General features: G+C 39.8%; 1 protein-coding gene across 1 annotated transcript in view; it reads left to right on the top strand.

The window, feature by feature from the left end:
- Positions 1–25,786, top strand: part of TRPM5 (transient receptor potential cation channel subfamily M member 5) — a 51,898-nt gene that overhangs the window by 16,627 nt on the left and 9,485 nt on the right. Inside the window, exons 7-20 of the mRNA XM_074842386.1 lie at positions 2,369–2,549; positions 4,996–5,060; positions 6,930–7,121; positions 8,435–8,537; positions 9,384–9,502; positions 10,126–10,473; positions 12,884–13,015; positions 14,134–14,257; positions 16,287–16,432; positions 17,204–17,316; positions 18,773–18,868; positions 21,254–21,512; positions 22,806–22,924; positions 23,435–23,567. Of these exons, the coding sequence (XP_074698487.1) occupies positions 2,369–2,549; positions 4,996–5,060; positions 6,930–7,121; positions 8,435–8,537; positions 9,384–9,502; positions 10,126–10,473; positions 12,884–13,015; positions 14,134–14,257; positions 16,287–16,432; positions 17,204–17,316; positions 18,773–18,868; positions 21,254–21,512; positions 22,806–22,924; positions 23,435–23,567 (2,130 nt within the window). The remainder of the gene's footprint in view (positions 1–2,368; positions 2,550–4,995; positions 5,061–6,929; positions 7,122–8,434; positions 8,538–9,383; positions 9,503–10,125; positions 10,474–12,883; positions 13,016–14,133; positions 14,258–16,286; positions 16,433–17,203; positions 17,317–18,772; positions 18,869–21,253; positions 21,513–22,805; positions 22,925–23,434; positions 23,568–25,786) is intronic.

The raw sequence follows: 25,786 nt of genomic DNA on the forward strand, positions 1-25,786 counted from the left end.
TACGTGTGTGCTCTGTCCACCTGTGTACCAGGTGGGACTCTTTAGCTGGAAGACTTGAACCTATTTGTGTGGCTGACCTTGTCTGAAAAGATCTCAGGGGAAAGAATTCAGTTCACTGCATTTTGTTGTTTTGGCAAATGCAAACTATTTTACCTCCCTCCCAGGCTAAGTGACCAAAATGCATCTGGATCTTTCCCAACTAGCAGCTACAAAACAAGTGCACTGGTCTTTTTATGCATTACTTTTTCTCCCCCTAAACTAAAACCCAAAATCTTTGTCAAGGAATATTTTGTGTAGAGTGTTCCTGACCCTATGACTTCTGGCACTGCTTCCACCCAAAGACATTCTGGATTTTAGTCAGTAACTTTAGGACAAAGGAACTACAGACAGGGATGTTGATCTAAACCCAGTTCTTTTATACTTGGCACTAACACAAGCAGCTTGTTGTATAAAACAGAGCTAACAATCCACATTAGCAAGGAGAAAAACAAGCCCTGGTATCAGTGGATCCCTCCCATCTCTTCTGTGTTAATGGTATGCTTTAAACATTGAAAGATCGCTTCCACATTTTCAGAGAGTAAATAGGAAAATCCCCACGGGCCTTTTTCAATTCGTTGTTGTGCCTCCGGGTCCTAACCAAAGGCCAGATCCTTGGCGAGCAGGCTTAATGTTACATGGCAGCAGAAGATAGGCACGCCCTCTGTCAAAACAAAATTGGAAGGCAAATTAATTGTGTCAAGAAGCTTTCTTGATACAGATAGAGGGGAGGTAAAGAAAATTTGTTGCACTTGCTGTTTGTGAATGACGTGCAGATTTACTGCATTTTTTCCTGGAACAGCCTCTAATGTTTCTACTCCTCCCAGAGTGGCTGACAGGGAAAGAAGCCATAGGAACGCACCTGATTATAGCCTTTTTCACCTTGCTTTGAAGGAGATTTCTCCAGTTGGACTGTATGCAGCTTCATTTCAGAAAGCCACTTAGGGGAATGCTATGCAGTGTGCTCAACTCTTCTACCCGCAGCATGAAGGAGCTTGTCCTCTGGGTTTTTTAATTTTTTTTTTAATGCATTAGTAGTACTGCTATGAGCTCCTGGTGACGTTCACTGCCTCACCACCGTCAGCCTTAGCTGTGGAGAAGAACCTGGATAACCCCTGGGTTGGAATTCCCCCAGGATTCCACTGGGCACCTGCTCTTCTTAGCATGCACTGCCAAAAGCTGAGATTAAGAAAGGCTCTACATAAGATCTGGCTCTTAAAAACCAGAACATAAATCTCTCTGCCATACCTTAATGACAGCTAGGTTACTTGCCTAGTTACACTGCTGTGTCTGGAAAGGCTTTAACACCTGTCTGTGTCCACGAAATTAGTGAGAGGAAAATGCAATACACAGGCCCAACAGCCAAGCTGACGCTCTGAGTTTTGTTCATCAACTCAAAGGCTGCAGGAGTTGGAAGAGAAGCACGATAGAAGGAAATGCAGATTTTAAACAATTGTTTTAATCTGGTTTACTTGCAACAGGACAGTGATTATGAAGATGAAAAAGAATAACCAGGCATTTACAGCCTGGCTTACAGCTAGGAATGATCAAAGTGGATGTACAACAGTAAGAAAGATTTATTAAGGAAGTAAGGGGAGCTTGAAAAAATGTGTGTCTGGATGACCATATGTAGCACAATCCTTAGAACAAAAGACTATAATGGGGATTCTGTTTTACACAGATAGTGATTTTATGCAAAAATTCATTCATAAATAATTTCAAGATACAACGCCCCTCACCCAAAATAAGATCACACTTTCTAAAATCTACCTGTCACTCACTCTTTTAGAATGCAATTTCCAAACTGAGAATAACCATTAGACCTCAGATAACCCTGTCAATGAAATAAAGCTGCATTTAAATTGATATGGACATATAGCAGGCTAACTTATCTACTGGGCTAAATATGGGCAAAACGCTACTGAAATGAACAGCTTTGCCCCTGTTTATACTGGCTGAGACTTTAGTCCTCCAGGACATTACAGCTCCATCCACAATTATCAGGTCTCATGGTCCTTTTCTATTTATCCAACAAACATTTCCAAAACCTCAGAATGAATGCCTACGTTCCAGAGATGATGACTGATGTCACTATATTTTGCAGAGCCCAGAAGGGAACCTTCAGGAACTTCAGCTTTCAGTCCTGTCAAGTCTGGCACCGTTCGGGAGGAACACGTTGTCCTTCTCTACCCTTTTCAAAGAGAGTCTATTCAAGTGTCCCAAAGGTGGTGTGCTATGTCATGGTGCAGACAACACAAAAATGGAGATGAAGCACATAAAAACGTGGACTGTGTTTTGTAGAGAACACTAACATCTTTCCTCCTCTCTCCAGAATGAGAGTCTTGTACACTACCAATCAGATGATAATATCCAAGGCCCACCATATTCCCTGGACCACAACCATTCCCATTTTATTTTGGTGGATCACATAACACCAGATGAGCCAGACGGAACCACTAAGCTACGTCTCACCTTGGAAAAGCATATTTCAGAACAGCGTACTGGATATGGTGGTAAGGTGACTCTGTATAAGCATGCTAACTTGAGTAATACTGATGTTACAGTGATACTTCTGGGCCCCTGGCCTTATCAAAGGCAAATCCAGTTCTCAAACTGGACAATAATCTACATAGGCAAGATCAAGTAAACACATTTGTCATTATATAAGAGGCAGAACTAAGGTGACTTCTGAGGTTGAGAAACCTGCTCTTTCAACCAAAAATCCTGACTTTTTCACATCTCCTTAAACATAGCTCAAAGCTGATCTTCAAAGCATAGCTCAAATTTCCTTGAAACACAACAAATGGAAAACAAATCCAGATTTGAGTGCCTTAACCAGTGGCTCTAAGAGATGGATGTTCATTGTTGTATACTTTTATCCCCTCTTGCACACAGGGTCTTGAATTGCTCCCACGCTGGAAGAAAAGACTTGTTCCAAAGCCCTCTGAAATATTTTAAGCCGTATTTATTTCAGGATAAAAATCTTATCCTGGGTAAACAACGTAGCATCTAATGGTCATCTAAATCTACATGACCTTTGTTTATAATGAGAACCGAGTATTGGGCAGGCCTCCTACTGCTATTTGTGGAAAGAATTCAGTTGTATTGCTAATACAATTACTTTTACCTTCCCTTTGTTTCTGCAATACCTGCAGTGCTAGCGCAGCTGAAACAGAAGGGAGAGCTCACTTACTTGCACTTGTATGCATCAGTGGAATATTCAATTACGTAGCCCATAGTATAGTTTCACAGATGTACTTGAGAGCATGAACGCACCCACAGAATGGTTATCTGGTGACTCAGATAGGAAAGACCAGAGGTGGACTGCAATGGTAGGCTGAGGCCGAGAATTAGAAAGCAGCCTCTTTCTGCTTGCAAACCAGATCTGATTGAACAAATCTCAGTGGAACAATTTTCTGTCAAAAAAATGCTGATTCATTTGACAAATATTTCACTGGAACATACTGAATTCAGTGGTATCTTCTATAAACAAAACCAATGTCGTTCATTTAAGCTCATTTATATTCAAACTGAGCAAATCTTTGTGGCTTTACTGAAGGAAAACACTTTAATAAGGTCATGCAGAATTTCCCTATTTTAAAAAATATCTAGAAGTCATTCAGAGAAAATTTTTGAAATGCTGAATATTCTTCGCCATTAAGGCCTTCCCACCTTTCCAGCATAAAGTCAGAATCCCTGCCCACCCCCACCCCCAGCTAAATTTTATCTAAATCTACGGTAAATAAAGTATATCTGAAGCCATAAACACATCCTGAGGGACCTGTAGTCACAGAGGTCACTCTTCAAACTAGAACATCACCTTATAGAGGTATGGCAATGCCATGCCATTCACTAAAACAAATGAAGTTACTTGCCAAGCATGTCCTGGCTACAGCTCAGTTCTACCTTATCTCTAATCATCCCACAGCAGGTCCAACAAGCAGTAAGTGGCAATCTCTGCTCTGGGAGATCTACAAAGGGAAACATCAAAAAATTCTTTGAACCAAATGCCTTTTATCTTCCAAGTGAAAGAGGCATTCATCTCATGATGCTGCTGCTCTGATTGAGCTCTTTCAGGCCAATCTGTAGTCACTTTTGGATTACAGAGTTCAGCATTTACAGTATAAACCATCTAGAAATAAGCGTCCCCTGTGGGAGGATGGCTGAGGACAGGGATGCCTACATCATTTCTTCCCCTGCTGCCGTGACATGTTAAATATTTCATTAGCATTTCTTTTAAATGTATAAGATTATGTTATTAATAGTCACCACATTAGACTGTGCTGAATGAAAGTTTAAGCTGTTTAAGCAGAGTAAAGAGTTTATGGTTCCTATCAACTCATATCTGACTCATGTCACCCTAGCTGGTCTACACAGTCAGCCTCTTCATATTAAATCCTCCTTTTATCAGGCTTTTCTCCTGGATTTCACTACATCTTGCCACATCTGCTAGGCACATGCATAACACCTGGGACAAACTGACAGCTGTTCACTTCTAACTGTATCTTAATATAAATAACGGTAGCTGCCTCTCTGAAAACCTAACAATCTTGTCTTGAACCCTCGTGCAGCTCGTTTACTCCACTATCTGATCACCTTGCAGTAAATACATGACTTAAAAAAGTCAACAATGCTATGACAGAAGTGCCAATATCCCTGTTTTGCAGCTGAGGTGTACTGAGGTAAGAACAGACTGAACTGCTTGTCAGGGATCACACAAGACATCTGAGGCAAAGGTGTCTTTGTCCTGACTCTTAGACTAGGACCCCATCTGCCAGGCCACAGGGTTATTTTCTTCCTTTGCCCCTTGCTTCTGCAGTTGCCTGCCATCTGCAGGCTCACGTTTTGGTACCTACCAGAACAGCACATAACAGGAGAAGTATTTTCAAGGGGTTGGCAAAAACACAGTGGTTTTGAGAAAGCTGTGAATTTTAAAAAATTAAACCATCTGTTTCACAGGAACAGGTAGCATTGAGATCCCTGTGCTTTGCTTACTGGTAAATGGAGGACCAGGCACACTTGAGGTAAGCAGCTGTTTGCAACTTTAGAAGAATCAACTGGTGCTAAGTAATTTATGGAAAATTCGGCTGCATGACAAATACGTGTATTAGCACTTTACATAAAGTCAAAATTCAGATATACACACCATTAAGAACTGAATTCTGTTAATATTAAATTTGCCAGTATTTGTTTGGGAGAAATACTTCCTTTTGAATAGGCACCAGCTGATCATGAAAGCTTCCATTGCCAGCTCGTACAGTGGGAAGAAGGAATCCACAACCAAAAGAAACCTGCAGAAGCCAGCTCTAGATCTAGCAAAATAGAAATTCTGTGCTATTACTTGAGATCACATACCAAAGAAAAGATTCATCATTCAATGCTGTCCAGCAGCAGTGAGACAACTGCCTCTGTCACAGAGCTCAGAGGAAATACAGGACCAGGTTTGCTAGATAGGCCATTTAAAACTATAGTGTCTAGTTCCACTGAGCAAAAATACATTGTAGGATAGAAGGCTAGTGAGTTGTCTGCTAGCAATCATGTATCTTCTTCAGTGAAGGGTCCGTTTTCATTTTTTCCCAAGTAGTTCTACAACTTAAAGAACCTGTTAACTAGGAGATACTCTTTGATTTCTATTTTACTTCTACTGGCTATTTTATTTTGCTACTTTGTAGCAGCCTGTAGGTCCATGTGGCACTTTTTTTTTTATATAATCTCAAGTGAAAAGGAATACTCTACCTTTAGAGAGACATTTAACCATAATTTAAGGTTTCCAAGTGATGACACTCTGCCACACAAGCTAGCAACCTCTTTCAGAATGACGACTCATTTCTGGTGATGTTTTCTAGTTTCAGTTTCCAGTCTCTGTATCTTGTCATATCTTTGTCAGCTGGACTAAAACACACACTGCTATTAGAAATCTCGCTGTTTAAACTAGGACTATGTCACCTCTTGAGCTTTCCTTCTAGAAGCTAAATACGGCAGTGCGTTCTGTATCTTGGGTGTTAAAAAAAAAAAAAAAAAAAAAATCACATAGCACAACCTATAAACCCTTTTCAAAGTTTTAAAGAACAAAGTGACTTGGAGACCAAAGGTGACTGGCTAGAGCTGCCCTAAATTTACAGGTGCTGGGAACGGATAACTGATTGCACTTTTTTAGAATGTCAGTTTCTTAAATACAAATTGGATAATGCACACCAAGGGCTACAACAGTTGTTAAAAAAAAAACTAAAAAAAACCCCCACAACCTATGCAACAAGCAAATCAGTTGTTAGATTCTTAGAGTCTCATTAGCTTCTTGCATAACTCCAGAGTAAGAAACAGATTGGCAGCAAATAGTCATTGTTGCAGTTATGATGCCATGGCCTCTGCTTTTCTGTCTCAGCAACCTGCCTGACTCATTTTAATTGCACAAGTAAGAGAATCATCAGCCTTTAACTCTTGTAGTTTCCATGCTTTAGTGTTTTTTTTCCTGTGGCCCAATGTTGTACCCCCACAGGCAAATTCCTGATTTTCAGAACATATCACCAGGTTTAGCAGCCAGAAGAGCCTGATGAGAATTTCTGTATAGTGCTCCTCCTGCACTTGACCATGCTGAAACACAAACTGCTGGGGGGGGGGGGGGGTGGTGGGGCGGGGGCGGTGGGTGGGGAGGGGAAGTCAGGATGCTTAGCTACTCAGCAGATGCATCATGAAAAGAAGTATAGTCAGGGGTCTATACATGGATGACCTGCTACAGAGCCAGCAAAATCCTGATAGCTTAGCAGAGTCTGGATGGACTCCATAGTGAATCTGGTTTAGGTACATATTTATACCTAATTTGCAAGAAATCCTTCTTTTGAATAAGATTTTCTTTCCATATATGAACTCTAAAAATGTACTTTTTTAAACTACAGAGAATTTGCAGCGGTTTGGAAAATTCTGCTCCCTGGCTTATCTTAGCAGGGTCTGGAGGTACAGCTGACATCTTAGCTGCATTCATGAATGACCCACAGCTTATCATGCCAGAAGCTGTTGAAAAGCAATTTAAGGAGAAGTTCCCTGCAGAAAGCTTCTTGTGGAAGGACATTCTCCAGTGGACAGCAACAGTGAGCTCTTATGTTTGATAATCACATGCATCATGTTCACAAGTTCTCTCCTACCATTTCTAGCATCGGTAGTCCATTCAGTACAGGTTTGACAAGAAGCTACCCAGAAGTTTTGGGTACTCCAGTGCTCTGACACTAGTGTCATAGCATACCTCTCTAACATTAAAATCAAGTGCTCAGTTGATCATACAAACTACTTTGTCTTAGTGATTCAGCTGAACACTTAGGGCTCTGTCCTTCCTCAATTATTTCCTCAAGTAACAGCCAGCACCCAGGAACCCCACAGTCCTTCTGGAGGACATGAAGCATTATTTATATTCCACAGCTGTGGAGCTTGTGCAGCTGTGACAGAAGAGACCTAATTCATGATCCACAGCTGTTAAATGGAAACCTAATTGGGGATAAGCATGAATAAATTAAAAAGAATGAAGGGTGTTTAGAAACTCTCCCATCTATTGTCAGTTATGTGTGTTCTTAAAAAAGAAAGACAAACCAGATTCACATATTTTCCTTACTCTTTGTTTTGAGGCACACTTGCTGGGCTTAAACCACTATGCAGAAGTGTTTAAGAAACAAAAAACCACTTTGAGATTGTCTTTATGTAAAGATTGAAGAGCACTGTGTGCCTCAGCGATAAATCAAGTCCACTCAACCTGACACACTACTACTTCTTTGCAGTCCCTGCCATAATCCTTAGCTTTAAGAATTTCACATATTAATTCCATTAGAGAGAACTTTGCCAGATCACTAACACAAGGGGATGGAAGGGCATCTAGAAGCAATATTGCCGGATGCTCACAAAGTCTCAGTGCAACTGTGCTGCGAGAAAGAAAACTCAATAAATAGAGAAGCAGAAGAGTACTGTATATATCAATATTTGATAACTTTTACTCAAAGAAGATTTAGAGACTATGCTTTTAAATAAACAGCTCTGAGAGCAAAACTTAAATGTCAAAGCAGGAAGAGGTAAAACAAAACTAGTGGTATGCTGGTCACAGCATGACTATGAGTCAAATAAGAATGTGAGTTAAGGAAGGATCTTTTAATTAAAGCACTGCTCTCATTCTCAGGATATCTAAGTTCTGTTCCTCTTGTCCTGCTGGGTGATTTTAGAAAAGGCAGTAAGTCCCTCCTTGCCTTAGGACTTATTTATATATGAGAAACTAATGTTTGTCTTCTTGCCAAACTTCAGTTTATAATTAGAATATAAGTTTTTGGGAAATAGTGTATGGGTGATCTCCACTGGGCTCTTAGGCATTAAAATACAGCAGTAGGACAATGCATAAAATGATTTTTGTTTCAACTCCCAATAGATTCGGAACATTGTTTCACACCAACATCTTCTAACTCTGCACAACTTTGAGCAGGATGGTTCAGAAGAACTAGACACGGTCATTTTAAAAGCTTTAGTAAAAGGTAAGAACAATAAACACAGCACAGCGTAATGCTTGTCTTGACTTCTATGCCATAAATGTATTTCCTTCCTGTCCAGTTCAGTTGGCCATTGGATCAGATTTCAGTTCTGATGCAGAGTTCTTGTTTGACAAATTAACTGTGAGAATTACCATAGCTCTTGTAACCTTGCTTTAAACTAGTGTTTGCTTTTTAAACTCATGCTATTGTATAGTACTATTTTAAACATTCCTTTATTTCACTACTTGCTTGTCTTAGTAGTAGAGGTTATAGAAGAACTGAAATGCACTGGAGCAGTTATTCCAGTTACAAGCTATTAAAAAAAAAAAAAAACAAAACCCAAGAAAAAAACACAAGTAGACCTGAACTGCCTTAGTTCCAGAAACAATCCATTTCTCCTATAAGAAATCTTCACTGTATCTTCTGAAGGAAGACATTACTTGCTCTGCCACCCATTTTAGTTTGTGCTAACTTAATTGTTTGTGTTAGCTTAAATTTAGCATGAGGAAAAAAAAGACATTTCTAATGTGCTAAATGAAACAAGACAAAAACAACATCCAGTCCTGTCCCCCGCTTTCTGCAGGCCAGGGTCCATCTTAAAATCCTACAGACATTTTAAACTTAATGCTTTAATAAAGAATTCAGCTAGCAAAAATTAATATTTTTTCATATTAGTATTTCTTAAGTTAGGAAAAAACCAATGCTGTGAAGAGTTCCTGGTTAAGCAGCCCACAGATCTGTGACAGCTGAAAGAGAGCTTATATTGCTAATCAAATTACTAATACTATATTGAATTAAACATAACAAGTGTAAAGTACTGAGTCTATTTGCCTTTCCTATTTTTGCCAGCCTGTAAAAGTCACAGTCAGGAGGCTCAGGAGTATCTGGATGAACTGAAGCTGGCAGTGGCCTGGAATAGAGTGGACATAGCAAAAAGTGAAATATTCAATGGTGACGTGGAGTGGAAGGTACCAGGTTTTATTGCCTTAGAGGACAATCGGTGTATAATCCAATGCATACAGGACACTGAAACATCCTGAGAGAAGGCTTCAGTTTTTAACACTACCTGTGTTCTCCACTAAGAGATTGGGCAGTGGTAGTATTCTTCCTCAGGCTGTTTATCTTTCTGGTCCCCTACATGATAATGGCTAAAGATAGAGGAATAATTTGGTGGTTACAGCCTCTTTCTTGAGCTCTTTGGGGGCAAGAATCTTCCCTCCTTCTGTACAAACCTTCAAAGCAAACAAACCTGAGCTTACAAAGCAAAAGAAGCATGCAGATATTACCATTAGAAGATGGTAGGAAGAATGTCCCTGTTTCCAACTGCTGTATAAATACCCAGTGCGGTGGGTGCCTAACATCACCACAACTCCTCTCCTACAATATTCTATTTGTGCTGACATTTTAACAGTAATGCTTACACAGACATTTTGTCACAGAGAAATGAAAAGAGTTCTAGCTCTCTCTCATTGTACCTACTGTTGACCTGGCAGAAGATAAAATGTGCATGTCCTCATATGAAATCTTACTTCCCATCTCATCCATCTATGATCAGCCTCCAAAACTTCTTTTCTTTTTCCCTTCAATCTAGTCCTGTGACCTGGAGGAAGTGATGATGGATGCTCTGGTCAATGACAAACCAGAATTCGTAAAATTATTTATTGACAATGGGGCTAACATATCTGAATTCCTGACATATAGTCGTCTGCAGAGACTCTACTGTTCCATTTCTCAGAAATGTCTCCTTTATGAACTTCTACTGAAGAAACATGAAGAAAGCAAGCTGACCTTGTCAGGACCCACTGGTCAACAGCATCAGGAGAAGGAGATGTGCCCACTCTTCACTCTCAGTGAGGTCTCTAGAGTCCTCAAGGATTTTCTCCATGATGCATGCAAAGGCTTCTATCAAGACCTCAGACATGGAGGGAAGAAGAAATCTGTGAGTTACAACCTTCCATCATAGTCCTGCTCCCCTCCAATTTAGAATTTAAACAATTTTAACTTGGTCTAGCTGTTGGAGGTGGGGCAAGGAAGGGAAGAGGAGAGAAACAGTCACTTCAATTTCTTATTCCTTTTTTCAGCTCATTATTATTACAGATAAAATGGTTTGATCTTTTTAATTTCAAAATTAAAAAGGAAAAGAAAGGAATTTCTAAGGTTGTGATTCTCCCCCTCCGCATGTGGGGTTTTATGCAAGGTTTTACTGTTCCTTGAACTAGTGCTAAGATATGGCCTGTTTCAGGATCCACAGAGGGCCCTGTACCTTGCACTCTTCTAGCCCAGCTTCCACAGACCATTCCTCGTTCTAGCACCTTGCACGTGGAGAAGAGTCTGTTGATGTTATTAGCCTCACATGCGTAAGAACAGATTCAATGAAAGATACATGGGGAATATGAAGAGATAGATTTACGTTTGCTATGGAGTAATTAGACAAAAATAGCAGTCTGCATTTCTCATAGAGAACTTCAAGCAGAAGTACTTGAAAGACAATATTTTCTAGGAGAAAGACAAGCAGGTGATGGACATTTTCCACCCTAGGTCTGAAAATGGTAATCTTTGTCTGTAAAACTATTCCCAGATTTATAGTGTGTAGGAGTAGATTGGATATTCAATAATGCGCAGTACATGATATCTACCTTTAGATCATTATAGTCTTGTGAGTGACATAACACACAGCAAGAAATAAGAACGACTGTGTGAAGTGGCCCTGGCAAGCACCCTGGCCAACACATGGCAAGGGTAACATCTGGTGGGTACCACTGTGGAGGGTCTGTGGTGCACTGTCCACAATTGTGCAATAGATATATCAGCATTTTGACAGAATATTTAACGTTGAAACTCATGAGTACCAAAGTTCTTGCAAGAACATGGGAAATAAGTTTGGACACACGATTTCAAAACAGAGAGGTATAGAGAAATTTTGTTAAGATCAGAGTTTTAGACAAACTAAACAATTAAACCTTTTGATATTTGCCAGGTTCTAATTTCATCTTAAAACTGTTTAAACTAAAAAAAAAAAAAAATCAACTAAAAAAAAATTCTCACTCAAGAGCTTCAATCACTTTTGCTCCAATAAAGCCTAGCTAAATGAATTAGCAGTACAAAAAGCTAAGTTTGAATCTAGTCAGGATTTCTTTGTTCACAAGGACAGACAATTTGGGGGAATGCCTGTGAAGTCATTAAGCAGACTCCAGACTTACAAATTTTACAGAAGCAAAAATTTGCCTCCGAATCTCATTTACCTTTGTGGGCTTTGGCAGTAAGTGAGCTAAAGCCAAGTGCTGTAAATAAGGCCCAATTCAGATACCAGATCACACTGCCTGCTAGCTTTGTTCCTTTAAAAGCTTCTTCCCGTGGCTGCCACCAGCGGCTCAATCCCATTATCACTGGCAACAGAAAGAGCTGTACTGGGATACCGGTGTCACTGCTGCTAAATTGTGTGCCTTATTTCAAGTTAAGAACTAGTGGTTACAAAGACTGATGAGACTTTCGGGATATCTGTGTCTCCTGCAAGGATTTCAATGCAATTCAGGTGATTAAATAGCTCATGACAAACTGAAGGAAAAAAACCAAACCACCAACACCCCCAAAAAATGTCATTAAAATAAATTTGAACAGAATCCCATCATTTAAGCGATTAAAAAAATATAATCTCACAAAAAGTTGTTTTATTAAAAAAGAAAAAAAATCCACTCTGGCTGCTTCTAATTAACACAAGAGATGTAAAGGCAGTTTTTAAATATACTTAAAACTCACAACTTGACCTAAGTTGCCATACTTCCTCTGGAGAGTTTTTTATCAAATGCTAAAGGAATAGACAGTGTTCTACTTAAAATAATCCCTGCATGAGGGAGAGGTTTCTCAAAGGAAAGAGTAAAAAGAGGGTATTGACGTACTCTATTCTTGTCATGTACAGGGCCTTGGCGAGATTTATTTCTGTTGAAATAAAATGCCTTTTGTTCCCTTTTCTCTGAAACCATGTCCTCTGCAGCAGTTGAGCAGAATCCAGTATAACTGAAAGCAAGCTCAGATTAGTTAATCACAGGTTTGTCTTGTATGATATTACACACCAGCAGTGAAACCCTGAAAGTCAATGAGAGCTTTACCATTGACTTCAATGGAGTCATGGTTTCATCCAGAACGTTCTCACACATATTGAGTTATATTGGGAACACAAGGGTCCTTTGATTCAGTACAGAATGAACTAATTGCCTCTCAGTCCTACCGAAAAGAAGAAGAAAAATCAAAGAATATGAAGTAGCCAGCAAGGCCAAGAGCAGCTTAGATCACGTCATTTGCATGGAATGAGACTGCAAAGCAGGTTTTAATTTGTACAAACCATATTTCAGGATGAAATGAATACAAAGCGATTACCTGGGCACTTGGATATGAACCAGAAAAGTGAAAATCCTTGGAGGGATTTGTTTGTATGGGCAGTACTTCAAAACCGGCACAAGATGGCAAACTATTTCTGGGCTATGGTAAGCTTTGAGCTGTAGCTGCTTCAGGTGAAATATCGGCATATTTCAAGTATACGAGATGTTTTTTGCTCAGCCTGGCAGCTCAGATGACAGATAAGTTTGTTTCTAAAATACGAGATGTGGCATTTATAGGGTCTTTCATCTCCGTGTGGCTCATGCCAGCCAGGGCCAGAGGGCCTGACAGGGAGGGAGGGCAGAGCAGCAGCCCGTGTACATCGGCACAGCCTCAAACACTGCTGATTAACTTCAGCTGCAGAGTTGGCCCTCCTCTTCCTTGCTGCTGATGAATCACCACTCTCAGTCTCAGGTTTTGTTCCTTCTACAATAGGTCAATTGTTTGGGTTCTAGCATGACGGTGCAATCGAGCATCTTCAGCTTAAGTGACAACAGCATCACACTCTCAAAGGCTGAGCTTCAAGCTGGCATAATTGGCTCCTGTTTTACAATCCCCCACAACCGAGGCCCTGTGTCTTGCATCTGGAGTGCAGTGCCACAGCTTTCCTCCCTCCACAGAGCCAGACACAGCTATTGGGCTCCATCCCTGAGCTTCCAGACGGCTGCATCTGGCACCCTTCAGCCAGGGGGGGTGTGTGTGTGTGCGTGCAGACACATCTGCACCTTGCAGGGCCTTGTGTCTATGGAGCCCTCTTACCAGAGGGCATGTTTCTCTACTGTATACCACTGTTGTGCCTCTGCCAGCTGTGCTCTCTCCTTTCCCAGGCGCCCTTATGCAGGGTCTCAGCACAGCCATGTTTGAGGTATCTTGGCACTGTGAGACTGTTTTGCTCTATTTCCATAACGCATTGTTCGCCTTTAAGTCTTTGACTGCTACCCCAAAACAGGTTACCCCTCTAAGGTCAATCAAACCCAGAAGTCTCCAGCCTGATAAGGCACAAGAACTATCAATATGTGATTTTCAATTCTCAAATATCACCAAAACTGTAGTTTCAATTGACATTTTGGACTTCCAAGTCTATTTGAGGGAAGATTCTTTGAAGGGGAGACATGCATGAATTATTTTTATTTTTTTTTGTTAGAAGTGTTCCTTAGTGAACTCTCCCCAGTTCAGAAATGCCCTCCAGTGTATGGTAACAGCAGCACCTCTTTCAATCCCACAGGGTCAGGAGGGTGTAGCTTCAGCTCTGGCAGCCTGCAAGATCCTGAAAGAGATGTCCCGCCTGGAGACGGAGACTGAAGTAGCTCGTATAATGAAAGAGGCCAAGTATGAGCAGCTTGCTGTTGGTAAGCAACAGCACCTTTTTAACAGCATCAAAAATTTAAGAAGTAACTGCCATTGGAAGGCAAGCAAGTGAAAAAAATACTGTTTCAGTTGTAAAAGGTCAACTGTCATGAATAATTTAACAGCTTTGCAGCACAGGCAGTCCCAAACATTCAAATACCACAGAAGGACTTAAAACCCAATCATTTTGGAAAAATGAGTGTTCCAAGACTGGCCCCTGGGATGCATGGAAGAAATTACTGCCCTCCTGCATATTGGTATTTTCAGTATCTGATCTTAGTACAAGGTGTGTTACAGCGATGGGCAAGATAAACAAAACACTTCCAGGCTCACAGCAGCCTGTTTTTTCTGCAATATCAAGCTTGCTCTGTAAGGGCCACTAGAGCAACAAGTTTTAAGGTTTGTCTCTGCTGCTAAAAATAATTCAAGATTACCTCACCCAGAAGAGGGCTAACTGCACTGCAAAACTGCAGTGAGGCTCAGACTGGTTTCGCAGCGAACAAGCCGCCCCTCCCTACAGCAGTAAGAATTCAGGCATCTGCAATGCCGGAATGCCAAGCTCTCTCCCCTTTGCCTGGTTTAAAACCAGACATCTGCACACAAACTTCTCTGCTGATCTGCCTTCAGTCTAATCTGTACCTAAAGGTAGCTCTGCTGAGAACAGAGGGCTTTAAAGTATGCCACACAGAAACGCAGGCTCTTTCCTCTTAGAGCTAGCACATCAAGCAGCCGAAGGCTCATGCAGCCATTGCTACATTATTTACACACAGATCACATTTTCCCCTCTTCTCACAGGACCATTATTATTTACAAAAAAATAAAAGTCAGGTTCTCATATAATCACAGGGCTCGAGTAATTAAGTCATGGAATTACAAGGCCTAATCCAATACACAGAAGTCTACTCCTTGGCTTTGGTAAGTATTAGATCAGATCCTCAATTTTAATTTCTGGCCCGGATAACACTGCCAATATTAAGTAGAGTGAACATTCTTTAAGAAAGATAAATACTGCATCAACTGCAAAAGAAGTCTATATCAGCTTGTTTTAAGTGAACTTGATCCTTTCCCCAGCCCTCACAGTGTAACAAGGTGTAGGCTGACCTAGGAAAGGTACTGCAATAACCAAGTGAATCAGCAGAATGAAACAGACACAAGAAGTCAGATCTTGTCTAATGAGAAAACCTTGACTTTTTGACTGTTTTTCCTAGTTTCTGAGCTCCAGGACCAGCTTTTCTGGAAACAGAAGTACTACACAACACACTACCAAGTCTAATATTATTTTATATGAAATAGCTATGTCTTAAAACCAAGAATTAGTTGGCTACAAGGCAAAGCTGAGCTGCTGCTTTTGTTTAGTCTATTCAGGAGAGTGGGGGCAGCGTGACAACTCACCCTTCAAAGTGTAAGAGGATCACCCAAGAGATACAGTTTTGTTTGATATTGTCTAAAGCTCTACATGAGGCAGCTACAGATGAAGGACTATAACAAATACTGACATGTTTCCAAGAAGTTTCTTATACTGTCTGTAGAGGAACTGAGAAAGAAAAGTTCTCCTCAGATCAAACAGCAATAAGAAAAAAACCCAGAACCCAAACCTGTCAGAGGTCCCAGACTGAGAAAGGAGCATGCAGATAGAAAGAGGAGAGAGGAAGGTATCAAGAGATTTACCCATACCTTCCTGCAAATAGTGGGAATGTTAAAATTACACTGATTTTTTTTTCACCAAGGCAAATCTATTTCATCTGGCCTCTGCCCCAATGCATGTACACACATGCATAAAGCCATAGCAATTTATTCTTGTGTCCAGCACCATTCCTCTCTCCTCCCATCTCCTTTTAGCACTCTTAGGCTCTTTTCAACTCCTTCAGCCTTGCAGAAGTCTCTGGTGCAGCAAGGAGCATCTGGCAGTGCTCAGGCTTTGCTGCCACCATGCTGTGCCCTACACAGATCACTCTTGCCTTACATTCTTTTTAAAATTTTTTTTCTCTTAAATCACAACATCTGTTTGTCTACGTTTCCTTCATTTGGCAGAACTGTTTAGTGAATGCTACCACAACAGCGAGGAGAGAGCATTTGCTCTGTTGGTGAGGAAAAACCAGTACTGGAACAAAACCACCTGCCTTCAGCTGGCGACAGAAGCGGATGCAAAGTCTTTCTTTGCACATGACGGTGTCCAGGTAAGTTTGACAGACCCTTCCCTCACCACCTCTAGCCCTGGGGCCTTTCAGCATGATGGTAGACACAAAAGAAGATAACACAGTAACTGAACGACCCCATGAAATGTATTCCCCTAAGAGGCATTCTTCAGAGGGAACTCTTCCCTCTCCCTAGCACCATACGAAGAGGGCGTTATACCGCATCCTTGACAAAACAACACAGTTTCCCCCTTCCCCTCCCTTTCATCCAGTTGGGCCGCAGACCAGTGCGCTGAGGAGGAGGTTTAGCCCCTAATCCATCCTGTGCTTTTTCTTCCTTCCTTGCTCACAGAGAAGCATCAGGAAAGCACTTTTGCCTGAGGCATAACGAAGCTGCTCTAAGATGTGAGGTAACTCCTTGTTCAGATTCAAGGAAGAGCTCACTGATAAAAGTTAAATCAAATTACTGTTCAGCTTTGTCCTCACAACCTGAGTTCTCTCCATATATACAAAGCTAAATTAAGAGTGATAGTGCTTTTAGCTCCCAGTGCCTGACTTGCACTTTCTTAGTACTACAGATGTTGCTTAATTCCGCTTGACTTGCTGTTCTTTCCACTGTCCTCTTCATAACTCTTTGCATACTCAACAACATCTGCAGAAGGATGCCCAGAGCACCTATTTGCTCTGAAGGTGTGCCTGCTCTTTAGGTTTCCGGAACATTCACTGCCTTAGAAGCCACAGAACATAGGTGCACTTCATCTGCATGTATGTTTTTGTGATGTTAAAGCCACCTCTTATTTTCTTGACTTTCAGGCCTTCTTGACAAAAATATGGTGGGGAGACATGTCTACAAGCACACAAATCCTGAAGCTAATCTGTGGATTCTGGTGTCCTTTCCTAATCTACACAAATTTAATAGCATTCAGGTACAAACATAACTATTTGGGTGCGAGAGATAAGTAAGGGATGAAAAATAGCCATAAAAAATATCCAGACTCAAAATTTCTCATCTACATGATAAAAACGGTAATATTGCCTCAGAGTGTCAGCAGAAGGACTGCACCACTATTAACCAAATCAGTTTTCTATGGGACTGAGCGATTTGTGTGTCCTGTGCTAGTGCCTATTCTAATACTTAAAAGATCAATGCCACGGTTTCATAAAGATCACTTCTATTTTGCACAGTCCACAGGAAAGCCTGTTGGAATTCTGTCAGCTCCAGTTTCTACACAGTAATGTGTAGAATATCTCCAGGTGTAGCACCATCTGCTTCTAGATTTGGAGATGCCTGGTTCAAACCTCAGCATCTTATCTAGAAAAATAGCCATCATAAAGCAGCATTATCAGCCACAAACCTTGATAACTGTAAGTCAAGCTTAAAAACACAGGACTGACATGAAATCAATTAAGATTTTCAAATTCAACATCTTATGAGGTCTCTGTTAGTCTTCTGCAGGCATAGCTTTGGAGTTTGCAGTTTTCAGCTTTTTGTCACAGTGAAGATGGTTAGAATCTTAGGTTTTCTTAAAAAAAAAAAAAACCAAACAACACAAAACAAAACCAAACAAACCAAACCAAACAAACAGAAAAGAAAAGAAAAAAAAGCAGCCAAGATGCTCAGACAGCCATAAGAATCCAGGAACTGAAACTTTAAGAAAACCTCCTAATATTGTGAGAATCATATATAAATCAACAGAATTGGCATTATAGAATGACATCCTATTATGAAATGTATGTTTCTTAACTGCTAAATTGCTTAAAAGCAAGAGGAAAACTTGTTTGGCACTGCTGACTTAAGACTCTCCTTCTGTCGGTATCACTAAAGATGACCTACTTGTCATAGTGGCTGCCAGATTCACAAATTCAGGTAATCTAATGTGACATTTTGGCAAAGTTTTAATGGAAAGGTTTAAATTATGATTCATAATCAAAGAGAGCCTTTCCAAATTTGTTCTGTGGAGGACATTTTTTGCCTCCTTTCCCTGGAAATGCAAGAGTTGACACCATGTTCCCTACTGCTTCTGGCATTTTCTCTCAATTGCTAGTAAGAGTAACCAGGAACAGAGCATTGGGGTATTGGCTTCTAGGACTGACTGAGGGGTTTATTTCTGCTCAACTCCTAATTAATTTGAGGAAACTGAGCATCCTGCTCCATTTTTGTGAAGCATGCCAATTATCACTTCTCTGAATCTTGTGGGTGACTTCAGCCTTCTCCTTACATATAAACAGAATTTGCAGAGGTAATGATTATGCATCATTTGATAGATTCTCTGTGGAGCAAGTCCAAGAGAAGTCCATGCTAGCGGATCTGTAAGAATGCCAGTTTAGTAGTGGAAAATTGCTAACCATCATCTTTCAACTAATGAGTTTATTTCCTTACAGTGAGGAAAAACAATCAAAGAATGAATCAGAGCCATTTAGAGAGCTGGACAGTTTAGATACAGAGAGGACTCTGTTTTTTTCCAAGGAAGAAGATCGGTAAGTTTAAAACCATTCGTTAATATAACTTTTGTGACAAAAATCAAAGAACAGGACACTTCTTGTAGATTAGTGACCAGCTAATGATCTAAGGAGCAGTTGAAGGACCAAGAAAGTCATTGCTCCTCAGAAAGTGCTGTGCCCTCTGATTACTGCTGTTGTTGCTTTCTAAAAGGAATATAGAAAATAAACAGGGATATATCACTGTTTTAAGGAGACACAACTTTACTTGTTCTGAGCAGGTAATTGCTACAGAACAAGGAATCTGCTTAATACCCGGGGAATCAGAAAGCATTTCCTGAGATTCCCTTCAGCTTGTGATGGCTGATATACACTGGATTTAGGAACTAAGCCCCTATCAGATTACCGAGCTGAGCAGAAAGAAGGTTCTCAGCAAAACCTTACATTATTTGAGTGCATCACTACATACTTTCCTACAAAGGCAGCAACTTGCAAAAATCAGCACCTGGGAATTTTATATTAAGTCAGCTTCTCACCATACCAGTGTTCCTCATTTATATTTTTAAAGATGGGCCCTGAGGAACCCAAAGTACAACACAGACATGAGTTAGAGGGAGTGTTACACAAATGAGTAACTGAGCACAATGATTTTGTCAGTTGCTTGTGGTCATTCATAGATCTGTGATTCAGAACTTCTGTGTCCCACCCTATACCTTTGCCACACACTCATCACCAAAACCTGAGAGGCCACAAGGGCTTAAGTCAGGACAGGAACAATTTTGATTAGTACAAAGTCCTCTTAATGGCTAAATAGTGCTAAATAGCCACTTGTATTAAGCATGTGTTTTCAATAATTTAAAGAGAACTTCAGAAATACATGAAAAACAGTAGTGAGGAAGCATCATCCTTAGTATGAAGTGCTGGACCAAGTCAGAGTTATTAGGTTCTATTTTTACCTCTGGCATTTAACTGCCAGTGTATTGGAGAAAATCATTAGTTCTTCTCTCTCCCTCCCTAACCTATAAAACAGGTGTAAAAGCATCTGCCTCTTGGGAGCTATTTGTAAGCAATGTCATAAAGCACTTCCATATCCTGAGTGAAGCGTGGTTTGGTCATTACATTGTGCATTCCAATTGCCATTATCTTAGCAATTTATTTTAACAAAGAGGCTCTCTCCCTCCCAGATCTATTTCAGCATCTTACAGTAAAGCTGCAATTATCCGTTTATGATATTAGCCTGTTACCATGGGAACGTATCTTATGATGTCATAAGATGAGAGGTCGTACAGAATCAGGCACATAGAAAAGACTGGCCGTGAGGAAGAACTTTTCCTTGTAACAAATGTATTTAATAATTAGCAAGAATGTCAGGGGAAATTAAAAAAACAGTGAAGAGTCATTGTTTATTTTTTGTCAGGTGAAATCAAAAACATACCCTAGTGTGCACATCCCTTGTTACAGATCACACCTCTCAGAGTCAGAATTGCAAAATTAAAGATCCAATAACATCCCTAGTTTACACAGGAGAGCAATTTATGTGGAAACAAAACCTCACACTAAGACCAGATTGCTATCAAATACAGGGAACTCGCATTTTCTGCACAGGATAATTTCCATTGCCAGTAGATAGCACTTCATGTTTCAAAACACAGCAAAAACAACTGTAGATGTACAGGTCAAATTTCCCTTCAGTTACCAAAATACTTGTGTAATTCCACAATAGTCAAAGACTACCTTAATAAATAATTTATGAGGTCAACCTTTTCTACTAAAAGGTATCTATGTTACTTTTTCTGCAATTTATTCTAATTTAGTTGTAAAGGGCAAGATACCAGCACTTACAGTTGTGTCAAGGTCTAAAGTATTCCTTCACTAGTTCTCTAAGACTTCAGTAAGGGTCGTCAAGAAAAACAATGCTTAGCGTGATCCAGCACTTTAGAGACTGGGTCAAAAAAAAAGGAATTGCCTAAAGCCACAGCAGCAACAAGAACTTCTGCATGCAAACACTACAAGAGTTTTTTAGAGCCAAAATAATTGAGAACTGACTCGCAACCTGCATTGGCCATTTGCTTTTCTTTCCTCTTGTTTAGGAGGATGAAAAGCAATTAGCCCACTTCTCCCTCTCCCTGTGTGTTTGTACTACATGCAGGAACACAATGAAGTTACAAATCAAATTAACACAACAAAACTGAAATAACAAGAATATGCATTTAAGTCTGATGTGACTTTGTTTTTTGAAACCTTCTTTTTGACTTATTTCTGCTATGGTAATGCGATTGCTCTGACTTCTATAGCCTTCCTCCCTGCCACCCCCAGCATCTGCCTGTTACTATCTTACAAGAAGCTTTATATAGAATAACACTGAGTTCCCATGAACTAATTTTATGAAGTCGTCATCAAGCCTATATTCTTCTTGTTTTGCAGAGGAAATGGTAAATTGGAAAAGCAGAACCCTTCTGAAAACACAGCGTGGGCGGCATTCATGTTTACTCGGTGGAGAAAATTCTGGAGTGCCCCTGTAACTGTATTTATGGGGAATGTTATAATGTACTTTGCTTTTTTGTTTCTATTTACTTATGTCCTTTTACTGGACTTCAAGCCACCTCCACCTGAGGGTCCATCTGCTAAAGAAATTGTACTTTACTTCTGGGTTTTTACCTTGGTCTTGGAAGAAATCCGACAGGTCAGTAACCTACAACGTCTTAGTAATAACACAGTAAAACTTGAAGCAATATTTTGAATAGATTTACAACCTGTATAACTGTACAAAGATTTCCAGTGTCATTTTGCACAGAATAGCAATACAGAACTTACCTTATCCAGAGCACCCCACCTCTCTCTCCCCCAGGGCAAGCTCCTCCTCCACCATATCAACCTGTAGCTCCACCTCTGTTTTTCCATCCTGCTCCAGCTGTAGCTAAGTCAAGCAAGCAGCTAAGATTCAGGTGTCCTTCACTTTGCAAAGTGTCTCTCTGATTTCATTCCCCAGAACTCAGTCCTCCCACCACAAATAAAGTAAGTTGGAAGTTATATTCTACACCTGGAAACACAGCAGACAACTCTACATCATTTTAAGAGATTCTTCCCCACTGGGGACTGCTTAAAAAAACAAGTAAATTAATTCAGATTATTTGTGTTTTTCCTAATATACTTCTCAACTCAAAACATTAGCAGATGTCTTTTTGGTTTGCTTTTCCTAAAAAAACCCAAAACAAAAAAAACCCTTCTTCTCTATTACTCTCTCAGTTACTGGCTTTGGAATGTCCTCAGCTCAAGAACTGAAATAATGTGTGAACAATGGTGCTAGTGTGTTGCCAACTGTGGGTGCATAAAGCTGTCCTCTTTAGACACAAAAAAGCAGTTATAAACATTTACTCTAGAGGAACAATTAGGTGTTCATTATTTAAGCAATAGGAACAGTGAGGGGTCCCAGTTTGTTACAATTTATTTGAAATTACGCAGCAAGGCCATAACCAGAGGAGGACGTGGAAAATATTTGGATCAAAGAACATTTCATTATAAACCTGTAAAACATGAAGAGTACCAGGCTAAAACCCAATTAAGACACCCAACCTTTTGCCTAGATAATCAAATGTGCACTCACTGACAATTCCAGTATACAGATGGCAAATCTGTTCGTGCTGTTTAGCTAGCAGTGTCTAGAAACTGAACTTTGACTGGAAGGTCTTGTATTGTTCAACAGCCTGAATGCTGACAAAATCTTAAATCAGGCCTCAAAAATTCTTAAGGCTAATATCACAAGAACAAAAATATTTTTTTTTTCTTTTTCATCCAACTTTTGTGTTTTAAGGCAGTAAAACGAGCTTGTTTTCAAGCATTTTTTCCTATTACACAAGGAATTTCTTTTTGCTTTTTGCAATGGAAGAGAAAAAGGAAACAGGTATTATGTTAAAACTCACAATGAAATAGTGAAACTGCAAACAGATCGATACCAATGATTATTTCTCTTTTTCAGAGTTTCTATACAGATGAAGACACAAATTTAATGAAAAAAATTAAACTGTATGTGGAGGATAACTGGAATAAATGTGATATGGTGACCATATTCCTCTTCATAATTGGGGTCACCTGCAGGTATATGTCTGTTCCATGTGATGTAGTCAGGCTCAGTAGCAAGGGCTGTGTATGTCAACTGACAGGAGAGTCTCATGTGCACATGAGGACAGGTGTGACATTTACTTTTACAAGATTTGAGACATGTTTCTGCAATGAAAGCCTCTAAAATTCTGTGGAATCATAGGAGTTGCTCCAGAGCCCACAGAAAGTCATATTGGTATATTCAAACACGTGAACATAAAAGCTCTGTTTTGGCAATCACTTTACTCAATGTATAATATCTTTTTTTTTTTTTTTTAAATAAATCTCATTGAAGCCAAGACAGAGAATACAGTGTCCCTCCATCTTTTGACTATTTCTCATTGATGTACAGACATTACGTTCCTCTTACAGGCTTATGCAACCACAGCCCTGAAGCACTTGCCTTTTTCTAACTAGGCTATGCCTGGAAACTGAGTGTAATATTTGAGAAAATACTTCTCAGCAGTACTTGTTGAGATCTGATATTTCATTTCATGTATTCTGCAGGATGCTGAACTCGACTTTTCAAGCTGGCCGAACAATACTTGCCATTGATTTTATGGTGTTTACACTTAGACTTATACATATTTTTGCAATTCACAAACAACTTGGACCAAAGATCATAATTGTGGAAAGGATGGTAAGTGTGCAGACTCTCTCAGATCAATATTTGTGCTTTCAAAAAAATGGAGAGTAGGAAATCTTCTCTTTACAAAGGAAATCAGTTTATAACCTATCTTTATTTTTATATTTTTAAGGCTTGTCATTTTGCATATATTCACTTATTTGGCATGAATATTAGATGCAATGAGTTTGAAATAGATCCTTCCGAAGAGCTCTGTAGTTTAACAAGTTGGTCCCAATTTACTTATCCTTGTACCTTACCTAATCATTTATCCTCAGATCTGGTAAATGAAGAATAGAGTGTCTTTGATTTACTGCTATTCCTCCCACTTTATAAGCTGTGTGCATGCAGAGCAAAGACCCCAGACAGACAATGAGCCATTTACAGAAGGGCAGGGCATTTACTGAACGACTCTGCTCTGCTTGGGGACATAGATTATGTTATTTGCAAGAAGCGTGAAAAAAAAAATCTGTGGAAAAGGACAGTTCAAGTTTCCCACAGGAGTTATTCTTACTTGTTCTTGTCCAAGTTACAATGAAACCATATTAGTACTCTGTGAGCATATGTTGGAAGATGTTGATAAAAGATTTTTATTTATTACCACTCTCCTGCAGGAAATGAGACATTAGGACTACGGTTACTGTGCTTGGGTATGCATTGCTATGTTGAAGTAGCGTTTTATTTAGGCATGTTAATCCTCTAGGCCAATTAGCTCATGGTAACTGATTAATAGGAGTTCATCTAAGTGTAGGTGCTATTATAGAATCTACAAATATTTGATTTGTGACTCACAGCAGAGCTCAGTAAAAGCCCTAAAGTCTAAACAAGCCTATACATTGAATAAACATAACTACCAAGCTATTTGGATTTGTCTACAAATGCAATAACTGGAACTCTAACATGACATTTGCCTGGAGTAGCAAAAGGGTAGATGGCAAATAAATATTTGTTCTTGAACATTATCTAGCTTATAGCATTAGCAGACTTTTATTGTAAGAGAACAAGTCAGACCTACAGCTCCACTCCTAACCCTTCCTTGCTGCATACCAAGCTAAACCAGGGCCTTGAACAAATACAGGGATGTGTCTCCTATGTTGGCATCTGAAGTCATGTGAGATAACACACAGATTAAGAAGATGCAAATAAGAACATAAACAGCAGCCTAGACAAAACCATAAAATGGGACCTTTCATCTTCCCCCCATCCAAGCCAACATATTGCCTTAGCATTGGTAGTTCAGTGTTGAACCCTACATCAAATGAAGGAACAGTGAAAGTTACTTCGGTGAATGATACCTTCTTGAAAGGTTCATCAAGTGGGTTCAAGCCAGACCATTTCCCTTACTTAAACAGAGAAGCAATCCAAGATGGTCTCTTATTGTCTTTCTCCTTTTTAACCTTGCTACAGAATTGTTGAAACAAGTCTGGTAGCTGCTAAAATGGCAGTTCAATGCCAGAGCAATGCCTGTTCACAGAGGGACTGCAGGTTGGAAAAAAATATTTCTAGACTTGCCACCGTTCTCTCTTAACTATGACACCATTACTGTCCTGCAGCATTGCTAAATTTTAAATCATCCAGAAAACAAAACAGATTGGTGAAAGTCTGAGAGACATCAGGTATGTCTTGCCTGACTGAGATACTGTGTTTCTTAATAGAACTCCAAGTAACATCCTGGAGGTCTGAAATGCCTATGCTTTGGGGTAACTGCACAATCCAATAATCTAATTGAAATGAATCTACAGTCCCTAATGAACTCTGTCAGATTAGATGGGAAGAGGATGAAGTGTTCCTCTTCCACCAGGGAAAAATTAATGCACTTGAAATACATATTAGATTTTAAGTAAGTGTTTTAGGATTTGATTACTTCTGCTTCTGTAGAGAAACACAATGTTTAAAAGCAGGAAGTCCTGAAAACAATCCCTCAGATGCATTACTTAGCTTGAAAACCCAAGACAGAAGCTACCTGATCCTTGCAGCCTTCAGTGTCTGCTGTATCAGTGGTTCAGTATTCATCAATGAGCACTGACTGTTACCAGGATTCACTGCTGCAGCAGCAATCTTGTAATTCACAGTAAAGCAGTCGATGGATCTCACAGAAAATCTGCATTTGGAAGGTACATGAGATTCACTTAAAAGATAGAATGTGTTTCATTTTTAAATGTTACATGATTGAAAAGCAAGGTTTTGATTTAAAACATGCCTTTGTCTAAATGAACTACCAAAGAAAAATGCTC

Source organism: Strix aluco, chromosome 16, assembly GCF_031877795.1.
Source record: "Strix aluco isolate bStrAlu1 chromosome 16, bStrAlu1.hap1, whole genome shotgun sequence".
Lineage (NCBI taxonomy): Eukaryota > Metazoa > Chordata > Aves > Strigiformes > Strigidae > Strix > Strix aluco.